Source organism: Lepisosteus oculatus, chromosome 5 (assembly GCF_040954835.1).
Source record: "Lepisosteus oculatus isolate fLepOcu1 chromosome 5, fLepOcu1.hap2, whole genome shotgun sequence".
Classification (NCBI taxonomy): Eukaryota; Metazoa; Chordata; class Actinopteri; order Semionotiformes; family Lepisosteidae; genus Lepisosteus; species Lepisosteus oculatus.
Genome location: NC_090700.1, coordinates 38,382,305 through 38,400,652, shown reverse-complemented (window position 1 = coordinate 38,400,652; position 18,348 = coordinate 38,382,305). Strand labels below are relative to the sequence as shown.

Below are 18,348 nucleotides of genomic sequence, written 5' to 3'. Positions count from 1 at the left end.
GCTGGCAGTGTAGGACTCCAGTTGGGGCTGAGCCTCCGGATGGAGGGCTCAAAGGTGAGTGGATCAGAGGAGCAGGCGTCTCTGAGGTTTGAGCTTATCTGGAAAAACCTCATGACTGGCAATTTGAAATTGGCTGGGCTTATAACAAAAATAATAATAATTGTGGATTCTAAACTGAGAGAATGGATGTAAGGATGCAATTTTTTTAAATCTCTTCCCCCAAAATTTAGACACTTGTACAGAATATTATCAAAGTGTTGTTAAAGTGCCGCCACTGTCATTGTAGTAATCAAACCATCTGAGTCACTGGTTTCAGTCCAAAATGTTTTAATAATAGCTCAAAATAGAATTTAACACACAATCATCATCTAAATCATTGAAAGAAGAGAAGTACACTCAAGTAGGAAATCCAGAATGGCATATGTACAGGTGTGGGTAAAAAACCTGGTGGGGTGGGGGAGAGATGTTTTTGAAACTAGAAGACACAATAGACCACTTCATTTACAAAACTCGGAGGAAAGGAGGGACACTTCATCACCTGAAGCACCTTAGAAAACTGGAATCCCTTACCAGGTTATAGCTACTCTGGCAGATCCTGATGAGCAATTCTGATTGGGTGATGCATCCTTGCCTGTCTGTCTTGATTGGCCAATAAATCCCGTATGACATTCTAATGGAGCACAGCCTTTTGTTTGACTGACTAATGCTGGCAGGTTCACAGATTGATTGCTCCCCACCGCCCCCACCAACCTCAACATCTCCACCTCTCCTTTCGCTCGGCTTGACTTCAGACATCTCTTAATCTCAGAACGGTCACAGGTCGCAAGAAGTACACCAGAAAGCATGGACTTCAAGAAGACATGGTGAATAACAGAATACAAGAGCTAGAATTTCAGGAAAAGCAGTTTTTTTCCCCATCCCTTTGTGCACTCGAGTCAATGGCATGGTCGTCCGTGCCATCCCTGTCCTCCAGTGAGTGCAGCCGTGTTTGATGTGTGGTAAGTGGAAGTGCTTGTAATATTTTCTCCAGCGCTTTAATCTGCGGCTCCCAGAGCCCAGGCTGCTGCAGTCTCAGCAGCTGAACATTTGAAATGATGTTCTAAGTGCTTGCTAGGCAGCAGGAGGCAGGGGCCAGAGCAGAGATTGGGGTGCTGAACAAAAAATGGTCACAAGGCGGCCATCTGCTCCGCTGCGGGGGCAGGGCTCCTGCTGCAGCCCCGCGCTCCGCGAAGTCTTCCCGCGCTTATCTCAGTGTGACATTTCTGCCACTCTCTCTGAGACAATAATGTGCCTGAAAGAAAGCAAGCCTCATGAAGCACGAAGTCCCGCCTGTCAGTTCTTGATTGTAGTTCTTTTTGTCTGTTCGTTTTTCTGAGAAGTCCATTTCCTTTCAGGGAGTGACATTTTTTAAAAGGCAAAGTTCAGCACCCCCCCCCCCCCACCACACACACACACACGCGTTTTAAGCAGGTGTGTGGTGCAGAAATAAACCCAGGATGTAGCTGTGCTCTGCCTTGTAGACTGCTTCTCCTAGACCACAGTCCTTGGTGTGTCCCATCTCTCTGCCGCTCAGAAATGACATGGTCGCATCCAACTCAGAATGAAGGAGTACAGAATGAAAGCACTGTGAGGCAAGGGACCATTTCGAGATTGAACAATTAAGATCTGTAGAGCAGTTCAGCAATTAAGATGGGAAAACTCCTGATTATGATATCCTCCAAGTTGTTCAGTCGTTAGGTTGGGTTCCGTTCCATTTGTTCTTTAGCTAACAGAATCCCAGGCCTGTCTCCTCTTACTGTACTATACAGTATATCTATTAAAAATAAAAAGGGTATTTCGTATATTTACAGTGGAACCCAACTGATTTCTTGATCCTTGTTAATTAGAATGTGTTTTGAAGTTTCTTTTGATAATGTGTAGAATGGCCTGGTTCGTATTTCGCAGGAATAAGTTTAGCAGATTTTCAGTGTGCAAAATCATGTGCAGTTCAGTCCCTTCTTGCTTATGACCACTGTATACTGTATATACTGTAGGCAACTGCATTATTTTGGCTTAGTTTTCTGCTGCTTGCAACTGCATTGGCTGTATTGCAACACTGTGGTCCTGCAGGGCTAATAATTTTCCAAACAATATTACTTTCTCATTTTCAGAATGGCAAAATTAAGCCAGGTAGTGTGAAATATGAATTTAGGTTGGTAAATTTAATCTAAAATACTGTTGGGTACCACTGCATCTATAGAATGTTTGTACTCTGTTAAATATATTTATATATAAAATAAATACAAATGAAGTCTCTTTGTAATACGTTTAGTGATGAACATCCACCCGGTGTTGAGTTTTTTTAGGATGTCTGTCTTGAGCTGGTTGGAAATGCTCGAAAAAGGGTGGTTCCTCCCAGTGATTTCTGGTGTTGATGGCATGTTTTTTCAATTCATGTAGTTTTTTATTTCAGTGGTATTCCCAACTCAGCACAATTCTGCCTCAGATCTCGCAGCATTCTGAGTGTCTCCCTTACTGGTGTGGATGTTGTCAGTGCTGTCCTTGGCTGAGGACTGCAGCTGTGGCTCTGGGACCACGAGGTGCTCCCTGTTTGGGAGCGAAGGAGAGACTTCTGGTTTCTCAGTCCCTTGGTCCCGCTCTCGCCAACTGGACGAGCCGCCACCTTGACAGGCTTTAGCTGCAAGCAGGAGAAGCAAAGCAGAGGCTGCCAGGATAGCTGCTGGGGTGAGGTCAGGCGACGATGCAAGGGTCGTGATCTCTTTAGTCCTGAACTGAATGCAGGTGGTATCATTGGAGCCCAGGTGCAGACACACCTTGTACTGGGTACCTGGTTGCAGGCGGGTCAAGTTGAATCCTCTGGTTCCTGCTAGGATACGCTTGCTGTGCTGGTGCAGATCTTCCAGGCTTCCATTGGCTAACCAGGAAAGCCGGGCGGAGGGCACGTTTTGGCTGGCCGCCCAAGACAAGAGGGCATAGCGCTCCTTCACTTCCTTCAGCTCCAGGCTATCATTGGTCCTCCTGGTGCTTATCATAACAGCATTCCCTACCCCGTCAACCCTTACTGTCACACTGCGAGTGTCTGCACCAACCAGATTCTCTGCCACACAAGTGTAAAACCCCGCTTCTTCCAGGGTGATCCCAAAAATCTCCAAAGTACCCTCAGGAAGGACCTGGTATCGCCCAGAACTTGTGGAAGGAGAGAGCTTCTGGCCTGTTGGTGTAACCCAATAAATGCTCGGTTCTGGTTCTGCTAATGCCCGGCAGTGTAGTGCCAGATTTTCGCCATGTCTGATGCGTACATGAGATGGGAATGTCCCTGGGGCAATCAGAGGCAGACAGCTGTCTGCCATCTCTCTAAAAGAGACTTCTTTTACCCTCCTGGCCTTGAGCTCTGGCGGCTCGGAGCAGAACGTGGATTGGGGTTCGATAAACCGAACAGGTTTGTCATCTTCAGCCCCCACCCAGCGAATGAGACAGTCACAGCGGATGGGATTGGTGTGCAAGCTGATCTCCTGAAGGCCCGGTAGGGAACGAACCGTCTCTCGATGCAACGCACTTAAGGCGTTGCTGTTGAGCATCAGGCTCTCCATGCTGGAGAGGTGCTGGAATGCCTGAGGATGGATGTAAGAGAGACGAGGGTTGTTAGTAATTTCAAGCTTGGTCAACTCTGGCAGGTTCTCCAGGGCAGAGCGCTCTATGGAAACTAGTTGGTCCATGTTGTTCAGTCCTAACTCCTTCAGGTGAAGCATGTCTCTGAAGTCCCCTGGTTGGACGAGTTCGATTGGGTTCTTATTGAGGTCCAGGAACTTTAAACCTGGCACCTTTTGAAGGGCTTCCTTTGGTACTTTGGTCAAGTGGTTGTCATAGAAGGAGATGCTCTCTAGGCTGGATAGTCCTTCCAGGGCCCTCTCTGACAGTTCACGTAAGCCCATCCCAGCTAAGACCAGACTACGTAAAGAGACTAATGGCTTAAAGTTGAGATCTTGGATGGTTTCTACTGGGTTCCCTCCAATCATCAAGACTTCTAGTTGTGGTAAAGCATGGAACCATCGACGGTCAATTACTCCAAGTCGGTTTGAGTTGAGGTGAAGGCGCAGGAGGTTGTCCAAGCCATTAAAAGCCCCTGGAGAGATGTTCCTTAATCGGTTATGGTTCAGGTACAGCTCCTGCAAGCCAGGGAAACCAGAAAACGCGGAGTCAGGGAGGTGTCTGAGCTGATTCTCCTCTAAATGTAGGCTCAGGAGCCTTGGCATGTCTGATATCCGTAGGTGCCGGGTACTGCTGAAGCTGTTCTGTGAGAGGTCCAGCTCGGTCAGGTTTGCCAGGCCTTGTAGTTCACTCTGGTCAAGAGTACTGATGAGGTTGCTCTGCAGACGAAGGGTCTGGGTCTCCACTGGCAGGGAAGCAGGGAGCTGCGAAAGCAAGAGGTCATTGCAGTCCACTGTGGGGGCTTCCCTGTACACAGAGCGGGGTGAATACCAGGGCTTGATCTGGCAGACACACTGTTTCGGGCAGGGTACCTTCCAGGGCACAGAATGAATAACCAGAGCACTGGCTATACTCAGGATGAGCTGGGCTTGCAGAAGTACCAGAGTATTGTATTTCATTTTTAATGAAAAATCCGACAAATTACAGCAGGACCAAAAAAATAAGTCAGGCTTTTTTGTGTGCTTGAAATTTTAAATTCACAAATTCCCAATGCGGAAAAGAAACTGGGTGTTATTTTTTCTCTAAGGTTCAGTTTAATGGGAGAATTGATGCAGAGCGTTTTTGTTTTCGTTTAGTTCTTTTAAAGAAGAGCAGACATAAATGTTTCCCATTAGGATAGAGTTTCTTAGAACTTATCTGTTAGCTGGATTCAGCAGGTCACTTTCTCCAAAGAAGACAAAAGCTGATTTGGTTGCAGCAGATTGCTTACTGCTCTCATGGTGAACAAAACCTTTTTCATCTTAAAAACTCTTTTGGAAAACAGACCATTGTAATGCAGTGCTTTTGTTCCAGCTTTTGTTTTCTAATTTTCTTATTCTGAGCACAGGTGTGTTACACATCAAAGCCAGAGACTAAGCCACAATCAACAGGCTGTTGTTCATTGAAAGAATAACTTCTTTGGGATGTTGTGTAAATCCTGCAAATGTATTCTTACAGTAATCCGCTGACCACACATGGGGTGTGTGCCTAATTCTTCACTGGTAGGTCGTGTTGCCTTCTCCTCCTGCTGGTCAGTTTAACTGTCGTTTGTTCTCTGGCCAGATGTTTTACATCTTGAAGTCATGGAGGATGGAGATGGGATGTCCTCCTTTCAGGAGCACATCTGCAAGGAAACAAAATAAAATTTTCACATTAGCTAGTCAGAAAAATCAGGGTGAGACGCATTCCAGATATAGAATGTGTAGTTGTCTGGCTTAACCCAAGCATGGGTGCAAGCGTGCAGGTTATGTCTCTTATTGTTCTGAAGATTTTACAGTTTCTGTTGCAGCTGGGCATTTAGGAGAAGTGCATTAACAGATTTGTTTTTGGTTGATGCGAGAGAATGAATTACCTTGGCCTGTTCTGTGTCACAAACTGCTTACTTCGATGCATCCTTCTGAAACTATTCTCCTGTTATCTTTAATAGTATGGGTGGTACTAAAAATCTGGTTTTAAAAATACTTTTCAAACTTTGTCCATATCAGTAGAGAAGAAAATGCATTTTGGAGCTTTCAAAAAGCAATCATTTTTAATTTGAGGCTTGACAGTCTAAAAACTCACTCAGCCACACCACAGTCCAGGATGTTATAGATTTCTGTCTTTCATGAGCTGTGAAAAATTAGTTCCAGGACAGTGCAGTTAAACCTACCTGCATTTGTCTCAGCTGTGAGGCGCAAGAAAAGAAGGTGAAATATTGTGGAACTAATTGCGTGCAGAAAAATTTAGCTTTGAATGCAATTCAGACCTGAATATTACGTATGCACAGCTGATCACATAATCATCACAGGTTGAAGGAACATGAGAAATTTTCTATGATGACAGAAATGCACTTGCAACAAACTAGAAAAAATTGTGTAAAAAAATAAAATAGAAATGTCTCTATCAATCAGATTCAAACCATGGTCCTGGAACTGGAGGAAAAGAGTTTTAATCAGAAATCATCCACATTTTCCCAGACAAAAAAGACATACATGTATAAAGGAGATTTGGGGAGATTTAAATGAAGCCAACCCAACATTTTCAAACATACAAGCATGGACATTAGGGAGACCATGTGAAAGAAAATGAAGTACAAGACTCAAGACTGAGAACAAGATATTTTTTCCCAAAATAGCTGTAGGTGTATGTAAGCCACTATGATGTGGAAATAATTTCTTTGTTCTTTGAAAAATTTGATTTAGTCCAGGGATGGACAGTTAAGAACTCAAATCATCTCCTTTTTTAGGTTTTAAATAGTTCATGATTACATTATTCCAGCAATCTTGGGCTGGAATACCTATGATCAAGCGCTATATGCCAACAAGCAAAAGAACCAAATGACTTCACCTTTATTTATTGACATTGGATGTTGTTGCCTCACTACTGATTCTTGGCATCTTATCACAGGTACACGTTATTACTGTGGTTTTCCCTTTGAATAGTCTCCGATCTCATTTTTCCCAGTGCTTTACCACAGTGAAATTCCATACATTGCTGCTGGTAAGGCTGCAGTCTTCATAAACTGCAGAATACACTTACCAAATAAAGGATCTATTGATCTGTACATTAGTATGGACTGCAACTACCTCTCAAAGCCTTTCAAATGTACAGGATGGTGTGGTTAATGCTTGAGGATTTGATGCTAGATTTCATGATCCTTGACTTTTCCTGAAGTTGAACTTGAAAGTGTCAGTTTCAGAGAATGTACAATTCTTTATTACTGCTATAGAAACTTTTAGGAATGACAAAATTTGGAGTTCTTTATATATATATATTATATCAATAAATACAACGCATTTTGCCTCTGTAATTCTTTTTCAGGCATTGTCAAAGCGTCCTGCTTTACATCAAGAAAGTGACATCTCTCCTTCATTAGCAGTGCCAGCATCACAGCGTTTGCAATTAGCCTGCTGGCATGTGCACTTCGGTCTTGTCAGATAATTTTCCAGTGTGTACGTCACCCCCCGCAAAGTGAGCTTCGCAAAATCCATTTTCTTTCTGAATGGCCAATTAGTCCTAATATTCCTGTTATCTCCAGGAAAATCTACCTGCTATTTTTTTTTTTGCACGTACCGCTCTGTTTACACCTCTTGTCGCGAGTGACAGATCATTTGAAATATCACCAGCGCTGTGTTCGCAACAAATCATTTCTGCCGCTACTGATCTGAGAACGCCGGTGTCTGAGCTCATTTGCGGAGCGTCATGTTTCAATCCCCCTGTTTTTGACAATGATCACACGCTCCCTGGGTACCGCGCGGAGTCCCTTTTTGGCAGGCTGCGCCTCATGCAGATGTCCCCCAGAATAATTTCACCAGCAGGTGACACATAAAGTCGTTATGAGACGCTTTAATACAAAGCGAATAGAAATGTTTGCACGGGCCACGGTTTGCTTGTTAAATAATGCATCGGCCTTATTTCTCACTAATCTTCTCCTCCTGCTGCTCTGTACGGCTGGATGGACAAGGAAATGCTCTTTAACAAATGAAGACACTGGCGGCAAGGAGTGCGACTCTTCATTCTCTTAGAAGAAGCAGTTGTACTGAACGTAGGTGTTTTTTTTGCGAAGGCTTTTACTTGCAGGCACCGCACAGGGAAACGAGATCCGAGAGGCTTTGATTTCCATGCACTAGACAGGTGAATGTAGTAGGCTACTGTCCTTAATAAGGAAGTTTTTCAGTAGCTCTTAATAAGGAGGAATGTGCTAAAGAGCTGACAGTGGTGCTTTGGTATTCATTATGGGGGCTACAGCAGTGAAGACAATAGAGTGTTTCAGACCTCATTATTGAGATTGCAATGCTGGAGAGCATAGAACAGAGTTTAAATTCTTATTAGTTAGGCAAAAGTTCTGCAGAATAGGCCACTGTGTTTGTTTAGTGCTCTGAAGGGGGCACATGTGCTGCACCAGTGTATGGAGTGCTTTAGTGCTTATTAATAAAGAGGCAGCTGAGAAAGGACAGAGATGGCAGCTGAAGATGGAGGTGGTGAGAAACACCAGGGTGGATTTGCATTATCGCGGGCTGCTTGACGGCACCCTGTTGAGCAGAGAGCAGGACAGTGTTTATGAAGATGCCCGACACAGGAACCTTCACATACACATTACTAGGCTGTGACAGAGCTTTCTGAAAAGAGCAAGAATTCCGGATGTCTTAGCTGTCACTGTTCACCATTCCAGAGGTGAGGAAAGCACTCTGCCCTGCCACTGTTTCCACCAATTAGCAGCACCAGCTCTAACTAACTCTAGCAAAACCCACAGTGCTGCCGCTGTTGATTGTTATGGCCCCTTTCGCGATTGTTTTTTTTTTAAAAAAAAATACATTTTCTGTTTCCTAACGAACGCTGCTTAATTAATTTGCCACTGTCAATTTTCGAGCAGCTAGACGTTCAATTAAGGCCTGATCAGCGCTAGAAAGCCAAATGAGCCGTCTTCGCTCGAATGCTGATGGATTCTAATTTTTTTCTCTCCTCTCCTCCTCCCCCTCGAGGTCAGCGAAACCGTTTAGAATTCCGCCCCACGCCTCTATGCCTAATGAAATGTGTTCCTGATAGCTAATGCTCTTCCCGTGTAGATTCCATAAAACACACAGATAAAATGGATAATTTAAATGTCTCCTGGGTCATCAGGGCATACTGGGGAGGGGGTAGTGGAAAAAAACTCCTGTTGAAAGAAACAGCAACTTGTTTTTCAGTTGCGTAGGTCTGATAATGTTAATCTTTTTAAAGAGGCACTGGTGTGCACAGGTATTGTCACAATTGGCCGCCAATGAATGTGGTTTTCAGATCTAAGGAGACTTGAGATATGTGTTATTGGTAAAAAAAACAACAGATATTGGCACATTCATACTCCTGCAAGGTACCCTTTTTTATATGAAAAAATATGCCCTGATAAATGTTTCATGGGAGTACTGAATTGACTGCTATTTATATTTTATGAGCCATGGCTTACAGTAGGTTATGAAATAAATGGGGTTTGTTGAATCAGTGCAGAATGTAGTTAGGGCTGAACCGCATTGATAAGCCCCCTTTAACTCCCCAACAAGCACTTTGAAATTGCATGGTTGGAATTCAAATGCTCTGCGAAAACCTGTAACCTCTAATTATTCTCTCAGTGGGACTAAGGCACAAAATTCAACATTTAGAGGCTCCCCTGCAGCTGATGTAAATGAGATTCTGTTTTCAGAGACACCACTGCTGCTTTTCCACACCCTCACTGGCACGGTGACAGAAGTCAGACAAACACACTCAATCAGAACAAGACGGATTGCAAGTGGCTCTGGAGTCGCAGCCCCCATTCCCCCCAAAAAATATTAGCCTTGAGTTCACAGCTCTGTCTAGATTTTGGACAAGATAAATGCATTTTTTATGCTTGTTGTTTTACATGATTATGTGGAAAAAAGTGCACTTGTGCTTGTCATTTCTTTTCGTACTCTCTTAACTGTGCAATGGCAAGCCCCCTTTCTGATTGCTCTGGCTCTCTTTCCAGTGCAGGAGAGACTGCCTCTTTTTTCCTTACCTCCAAGACACTCGCTCTCCCAGCCACACCCCTGCAAGTGGCACAGTGCCCACAGTGGAGCTGGCATCAGCTGCAGGAGTGAAGGGACTGTGGCTGACAAGACTAGTTCATCAGTGTGTCAGGTGTGGACTGGGTGGCCAACTGGGACCAACCAGACAGGATCAAGCCTGTAATTTGTTTGCAGTCTTACTAAACTAATGATATCGAGTAGGTTTTGCTCTTCTATATATATACACACACATTGAGTGAAGCAGCTGCAGACTGAATTCTGTTCTCCTGGAATGTATTATGATGGTGTTATAAAAGACAGCATTAAGTGATTGCTGAACCTCCGTGCAGATCTCTCAAAAGGGAGCAGTCTGTTAACTAGACTATACACTAGAAAGACATGAGGTCAAAACTGCAACTCAGTACATCAGGCTGAGTAATGGGCTTTATGAGAATGATGGGCAACAGTCACAGAGTCATCTTCAGCAATTCAAACCAAAAAGAGGTCCTTTTTTTTTTCAGTGCCAGCATGATGAATGTGTCCCGGGAAAATAATTTCTTAGTCAGAGTGGAAAGCTCATTGCCGTGAAATCCCCTACATTATAGGAAACGTGTGTCTTTTCCATGCTTGGCAGGGTTTTTAGCTTTCATGACTTGAACACCAACATTTTCAGGCCCTGTTGTGCGACAGTGAAAAGTGCTCCCTCCAGACCTTGCCTGTGTCTAACCGATACCGAAGCTTTGCTTCTGTCACGGATGTGCACGATGTGATCGATTCCTCTGTGCCGGCTTGGTGCCCGCTGACCTGCATGCTTGTGCTTTGAGAGTAAGGAAGAGAGACCTGAAGCGGGTGTTGGTCTGGCAGGGGCACCGTTTGTTTTTGCCTTGTTATTCATTGCCCAATGACTGGATTGTAAACTTGGAGACCACTCAGCTGCTAGCCACATTCAGTTCAGGGCCCCACCTCCACCTGTGTTGTCAGTCTCGGATGCCCTTTAAATCTCTCTCTTTGATCACAACCCTGCTGACTGCTTATCAAAAACTTTATAGCAAGAACCCCGGAGAGCAGTATTTTTTATTTTTACTGCTACAAAAATGACCAGCTTATGCATCATTTTTCAAAGTCCACAGCACTGAATACAGGATAGAAACCTGTGTCTGTTCAGTAGCGATTATGTGTGAGGGGCCCAGTCTCTTTTATTATGTGCTCTGTTTTATGCATTCTGTTTATTTTTAACATTCTTCTCTTTGGACTTCAGGCTGTATTATTCTGTTTTTGAAGCCCCCTATCACTTAATAATCTCATGCAGACCAAAAGTGAGGTTATACAGTAGATGTATCTGTTGTTGAACATGCCTGACCCTACATCTAAAGTTACATTTAATCTCTAAAGATGTTCAAATGAAAGGCAGAATTATTTCCATCTTATGTTCATGAACCAAAAGTAAATAGCAAAACTATTAATGGTTCTGTGTTTCAGAAGGGATGTTGAGTTAAAATGAATGCATGTTGCCGTGACAACTTGTCTCCAGGCTTAGTGCAGCAGTTGAAGGTTTGTGGTTTGTTTCTCAATGTGTGTTTGTGAATTAGCACTGGTCTTTTTGGCCTTGACGGTGGATGTTGAAGACAACTTTTTAGTGTAACTTTTGTCTCAGACCCAGCCAATAGCGTATTGTTTTGCTAAAAAAACGAACCCGCTCCTATTGGAAAAGCATGGTTAGTAGTTAGTAGCACTGGGGTAAGTCACAGCTGTTATTCCATGGTTTTCTCTATCTCCACAATACATGGTGAGCAGGCTCCTAAAAGTGTCTGTAAAACTCTTTAGGTTATGGGTTGCAAATTCCGTTCATGAAATCGGAATAACATGGAATACTGTATACTAATGGAATACCAATAAGCATGGTAGTCTTGTCTTCTGGTAGTGACTTCTATTAATATGTAAACTCAGGTAGGAACATGCAATTGAAAATTAAATTTCTGTACTCTTCAAGTATATAATTCAGTGTTAATAGTGTGTCTGTGATGCATTTATTGAATATCATTTGCAACTTCAAAAGTGTAACCAAGATCCAAACGTTTCCAAAGGGGGTTTGTGAATAATGCATCGCGTCGTTTAGCCTGTGCCGTGTGATTCCACCAAATTCCTGCCGCACATCTGCGTGTCGGGCTCTTCAAAGAGAGTGTAATGTACGGTCGTTAAGTGAGCAATTTCTCCTCTGACATCTCTCCACTGGTGCTGTCGAGCGATTTTCTGGTATCAGAGAGGGAAAAGTGCTGTCTGTAGCCTACCATCGCACTGAGGAAAGCCGGGAGTGTGACTTCCATTCCATCTAATTTAGTCGTACTACAGAGCATGGCAGCTGCTTCCCCTTGTTTCTGCAGGAACCAAATGATGCAGGACAGGTTGAAATGAACATGTGTAAAGTTGGACCTTAACAAGCCTTGTAACAAGTGAGCAGCACTCGGCACTGAGGCTGGGCCTGCTCGTCTTTCCTTTTCAAGCCCTCTGTGCAGCCCCTCATCTATAGGCATTTTCCAAGGGCAATTGCAGACACTAATCCGTGGCTAGATCAAGTAGTTTGTGATGCCTGCTGTACCTGTGATTCTGGGTTTCATTTTTGTCTCCCCACTCCCCCCCATGCTCTTATTTAAACAGGTCTGTATTTCCAAATCCCATTGTCCTTTCCCCCCCCCCTCGGGGCTGGTCCTGGTGTTCTTACGCTCAATTGCATTTCCCTACATTACATTTAATTTCACTCCCGTTATGTCTTCCCTCTGTCAGCATATGAATGTGAACTCTTATAACGCTGGATTGCTCACAGTTTCCTGACCTTTAGAAGAAGATGAATTCTGGTGCCGTGAACAATGGAGAGAAAGTGATAACAGATGATTCTTATTAAGAAATGGATTCGGAGTGCGTGATATGGAAAACAAGCTGGTTAATCTAGCAATGACTGTGGCGTGGTATTTTCCTAAAGGTCTCAGCAGTAATAACTATAAAAACAGCACGAGTCCCCACAGCATCGATCTCCTCATCATCGCCCATCATAAACACGGGGACTTATTAAAACACGTCATGCCGATGAGGTGTTAATTGAGATATTTTCATCAATTTCTTCTTATTTTTTATTGTTGGAGAGGCAGCGGAGCGACAGCAGAGGGGTATTAACAGGGTGGTATTCCAGAGTTCTGGAGAGCCTCATTTTCCCAGCCTCCTCCTCCTGTGGTGGATTTTTAGGAGGGGATTGCTGCTGCTGCTGCTGCAGTTGCTGCAGAGTTGCCATGGAGACCATCTCCACTCTTGCGCAAGGTCAGTGTAAAGTTGAGGAAGTTGTGAAACAATGCTGTCTCTTTTCACTGCTCTTTGACAGCCAGCCCAGGGAACCAAACAAGACTCCTGTTGCATGGCAGCCAGTTTGTTCCAAAAATCCATTACCAGCCAAGGAGCTTGATGTTTTAAAATCTAGGATTGATAAAACAATTCTAACAAATATATTGCCCTTCATCAGTGAAAGACAGCCATATATGTAAAGGTATTGGCAGCTTCTGAAAGCTGGAATGGATGGAACAGCTATGCCACAGGAGCCTGATTCACCGGACGTTATCAGACCTTGTGACAGCATTCATCTTTCTGAATGCCTGCCCTGACATGCATTAGTCTTATAAGCAAAGACAACTTTGTTCCGTTTTTGTACACTCTAGAGGTAGAAATAACTCCAAATGCAATTATAAATTTATTTTCTTGCACAAATGTGTGTTCAGAGGCCAAATGCAAGACTCGTACCTGCAGAAGAGGGTTCTGAATAATGCATGATGTCAATCGCTGTGCGCTGAGCGAAACCAGAGAATTGCTAGTAATTTGAAATGTAGTTTGCGAAAAATGTTGTTTCTGCACTGCTGTTTTTCTGTGACACGAACCCCATGTCTGACAGAAAGACCAACGAAGCAAAATAACTCATAAGATGTGAGACGGCCATTCAAGACAACCAGAATATTTAATCCAGTGCAGAATGGCCACCATTTCAAATGCACAGCCCTCCCGGCTCACAGTCAGCCAGGGTGACTGAAGGGTGGATTGATTGTTAGGCAGACAGAAAGATAGATGATAGTAGAGATGGATAGGTTGATGATTTTGTTTTTGAGTCCCAGCGTGATGACTTCACTTTAAAACTCGGCCATATGAAATAAAACCCTAGGGCTTGAATAAGGCGTACGTTTAATCAGGGGATAATTTTCACACACACATTCTGGCTCCTGGATAGCAATTGGCCACACGAATGCCTGATAATGAAGAAAAAAGGCTCTAATTCCCTCACTGTGGTTGCGAGGGAACACTGCAGTAAAAAGACAGTGTGTTAGAGCAGAGAAGAGCCAGTCCCAGCTGTGCTGCCTAAGGGAGCTCTCCTTCCATTAGCAGCCCATCAGAGGTAAGCCGATTACGGAGCTTATGTGGATTATTAAAAGGAATGACAGAAAACCTGATGATCTGCACATAAAAATTGAGTTTTCGTGATGAATTCAGAGGAACATGGAATGAGCTCGGTTACACTGTTTAGCCCATTTGGAACTGCACATGTTTTGCTCAGAAACCCTCTCCTTCGGTTTCTTTAGGTCATCCTATCATTTCTTAGTACTTCTGGCTACCAGCTGAGGTCACTGTGGGGATTTCTTTATTCCTTTACAGCTCCCCCACATCAACCACTGCCTCCTGTCTGGAGCGTCCCATGCCTCTTTAAGTCCATTTGTGAGTGGAATTCCAGAGTCAAGCCAAGCTTTCTAGAACAGGTTTCCCAGTCGTGTAAAGCGGACTTTCCAGAAAAATGTATATGAGAACATATCATCTTATTAAAACCGCTGAGCTGCTGCTCAGACTAAATACATTTTTTGCTTATATGATGCAACTATATTTTTTGTTTATGGATGTATCAGCTTCTTTTTCCATGCTGTGCTAAAGCAAAATTAACAGCCGGTTTGTGTATATTTATATATATATATCATCTCCTGTCTTTATCTGTCAAAACAGTCCTGATAATTATTCCTACCAAATCCGCATTTTAACTTAATTAGATGTTAAACCTGGCAGATGTTCATTAATTTCATAAAAAAGTTGAATTCTTTTTTTTTTTACTACATCAAAGCAACCTGTGAAAAAGAGTTTTGTAAAACTACTCAAAATGGGAACTGGGCCAGACAGCTTTTCCTGGTTGGCCTGGCATCTCTGCTGGAGTTGTTACTGGTTAAATGCACGAGGGCTGCTTAGAAAATCGCTAATTTTACTTGCAGTGTGGATGTCAGCCTTAACATGGATCATTACTAATTTGTTTCAGCCGCAGACATTGGACATGGATCATTCTGTCTCCCTACAGCTCTTCCTTTTTTTTTTTCCCTGATGCTCCCAGAATGAATAACGATGCATTTCATAAACCTGATAGGTCAGCAGCTCAGTTTAACAACGGAGGGGGGGAAAAAAAGGAAAAAAATAATTCATCCACAACAGTGGTGAGAAAAGCCCAGCTCATTACCTGTCTTACTCCCTCACAGGTTTCAATTAAAATTCGTCCTATTTATTTGTAAAAAACCTGACAGCAAACCAAGAGTCATGTCTGTGGCTGAAACTGAGTAAATTAACCGTTAACACATTATGTGGCAGAGGCAGATGAATGCATTGCTCAATTAGCTAGTCCCTAATGCTTTAATTAAGAATTTCAGTCAATTACCAACGGATCAATAGCATCTTACAAAAGTGGCAGTCAGTTGGAATTTCCACCAAGATCCTCATAAAAACAACAGTACAGAAATCTCTCGACTTTGCAGATGTCACTCCGATACCTGAAGTAGCTCTCTTCTCCAGTCAGAATGTAAACATTTTCATCTCTGCTGTGTTGAAAAGACTGTGCTTCAGCTCACCCGCAGCCTCAAATCTTAAAACCTTCGATAATATCGACAGAAGCGAGTCAGTGGTTTCCAGATTCATCTTCACTTGCATTTTCTCACGCGTGCCAGTTCTTTGGCAGCTGTTGCCCTTCTTTGCCGTCTTTCTTGTTTTCCTGCATTGGTTCAGAAGAAAATCCCAAACCCTCTGCCTTATTCTCTCTCGTCCTTTGCTCAGACCCTGGGGGGGCAGCGTCTTGACTGAGAGCATTCAAGCTTTGTGAGTGCGTTTTTGGCATTGAACTCGGGTTTCATTCAGATGAGCGCAGTTCCACTTTCTTTCACCATCCGCAACTGATGAGTTGAAACTGATGAGTTTAAAGCCAGGCCCGTGCCAGCGAGGAATATCTGTCTTAGCCAAAAACATTCACTTCCGTCTACACTGTCTTTGCGAATCAGTGCGTTCGTGCGGGAATAGTCAAATTGTCATAGCAAGAAACCTGGGTTTATAAGGGTTACTGCCAGCTCCCGCAAGGAGACCTGCGAACCACACAAGAGAGGCTCATTTGTGTTTCTCTGTGTGTACAGTATGTGTGTGATAGTGTCTGGCATTCTCTGGCTGGGCTCTGTTTGAGCTCATTAGAGCTCCTGAGCACTCTGCCTGATGGATGGCTCCAGCCCGCGCTGTTGCCCTCTGCAGTAAACGCACACTTTACTCCACCGCGGCCCGGCTTGCTCCGAGCCGACATCCAGCCTCATTAAAAAGCACACTCTCTCGAGCCGACGCCTCCCAGCCTCACAGGGACTGGCAGGGCTCCGCGCCACCTGTTATTGCAGACCACTTGCTGCATCCCGTCTTCGCAAGGTTCAGTTTTAAGTTTCCGCCTGGTATGAAATCAAAAGGGCTCCAACATTCTTTTCAGAACAAAACGAGCATTCAGACTCTGAACGATGAGCCTGGACAGTCCCTGTGTCCTTTCATTTTCAGAAACTTATCACCAAACTTGTTCGGTACTTTCTGCTCCAATTCCACTGTTGTTTTGGAAAGCAAGCTTCTTCGTGTTGGGCAAGGTTCCACACGTTTTCCAGTATCATTCACCATGCCCAGAAATCTCTTGTTGAAAATCTCTTGACAGTGGTTGTGGGTGTGTTCTTAACTGCTGCTATTTCACTCTAGGCAATCTGCACCCCTGTTTGAAAGAGCCGCTCCCATTAATAGGGGTGCTGTCTGACCAAGCATTTGTCTCTGTTCAGTTTCAGTCTCCAGTCTATTCGGTCTGGCAACCTCTGTTGCTCACCAGATCAGGACATCAGCAGTGTGCAGTTTTATTCTCAGAGCACTAGGAAATTTGCTGCACTGCCCTGTGTCGGCCTTCAGGTCTGTCAGAACGCAGTTCAAAAGGCAGCTTTTTAAAGCAGCACCTTACGAAAGGCATGTTAAAGGTGCACGTCTCGGCACTTCCTTTGTCTAATAACTGAAAGTTGTCCCTTTCACACACTTGTTCAGTTCCTCTGGGTCAGTGAACAAACAGAGCCATCTTCATTTTCTACAATTGCCTGGGAGTGTATCCATTCTGTCAGTTCTTTAACCTTTTCAATTACTTCCAGGTTCCTAGCTTTTTTTTTTGTTTTAGCCTTTCCCTGAGTGGTAACGGAACATTTCTTGATATCTGCCACACTGGCTTGTTTGGTTTTCCAACGCAGTCTTATGTTTATCTCTAAACTGCCTTTCAGTGAAATTCATATTAAACAATAGTAAGCACAGTGCAAGAACTTAAAGTTTAGGCCTTAACAAGTGCATCTTTACATCAGTTTGAAACGTCCACCACCCATTCAGAGTATCTATATGATCTTGGCAGCATCAATAAATCTTAAACAATCTGCAGGAATTTTGCAGCAAATTCTTTGGACAATCAGGAGCTACACCTTTAAATTATGGAGCAGCATTCTGTGAGCAGCTTGATATTTTACAGAGAGCCAAAGCAGTCTGTACAGTACTGGTCTGTCTGTAGCATACTAAAGTATATCACTGAACTTCTCTAAGTAGCAGATTTACCGTTCTGGAGGGCTGAAGGAAACCAGCTTCTTCCCTGTCCTTATTGAGTCCTGCTCTATGAATGTTTCACAAGTAACCTATCTGCTAAGAATGTCAGGGCTCAAACCTACCCCCTGCTAACTACATCATTGAATAAATTGATCCTGCCACTGATGGGAACATTAAAGCTTGCAATCAGTCCTGGAAGAGTTTTTACATCCAGATTCACAGATGAAAAAACAGGACAGCGCGTTCATTTATTTATCAAAACTAATCGTTCCCAGGAGGTCAGTGTTGAACAGTTGGCATGGCCTACCTATGAGACGAGATGAATATTTCAGCAATCGGGCTCTTTCGGAAAAAAAGACAAAAGTGCTTTTGGATTTCTTTCCCAGAGAGCTAAACTCACATCTTTCCTCTTTCATCTTCCAGTCCTTCAGGAGAGCATTTTTTACCATCATAAATTCATTGTATACTTTGTCTTCCTCTATTAATAGAACTGAACATGACATGTGAATCGGTGATGTGGGAATTGAGTAGGACTTGATAATTCCAAAGTAAATGGCATCCTAAGGGATTTTCATCTGTGACAACAGGGGAATGCACATGGCTCTTATACGAAGATCCAAAACTGATAGAAACTCTTTGAAAATTACTGCTGCTTAGCTTCATAAGACTGCTGGAAATGAGCAACGCAGTGGCAGTGTAGCTGTTACTGATGTAGGCTTTCTGCTTAGTTTGTCTATGTGCTTTCATTCTCCTGTACTTATAAACTCTC

At 43.5% G+C, this 18,348-nt stretch overlaps 1 protein-coding gene across 1 annotated transcript in view; it reads right to left on the bottom strand.

The window, feature by feature from the left end:
• Nucleotides 1-310: 310 nt before the first annotated feature.
• Nucleotides 311-18,348, bottom strand: part of lrrn2 (leucine rich repeat neuronal 2) — a 53,744-nt gene continuing 35,706 nt past the window's right edge. The window contains exon 2 of the mRNA XM_015342790.2: nt 311-5,311. Coding sequence (XP_015198276.1) covers nt 2,466-4,607 — 2,142 coding nt within the window. The 5' untranslated portion in view covers nt 4,608-5,311 and the 3' untranslated portion in view covers nt 311-2,465. The remainder of the gene's footprint in view (nt 5,312-18,348) is intronic.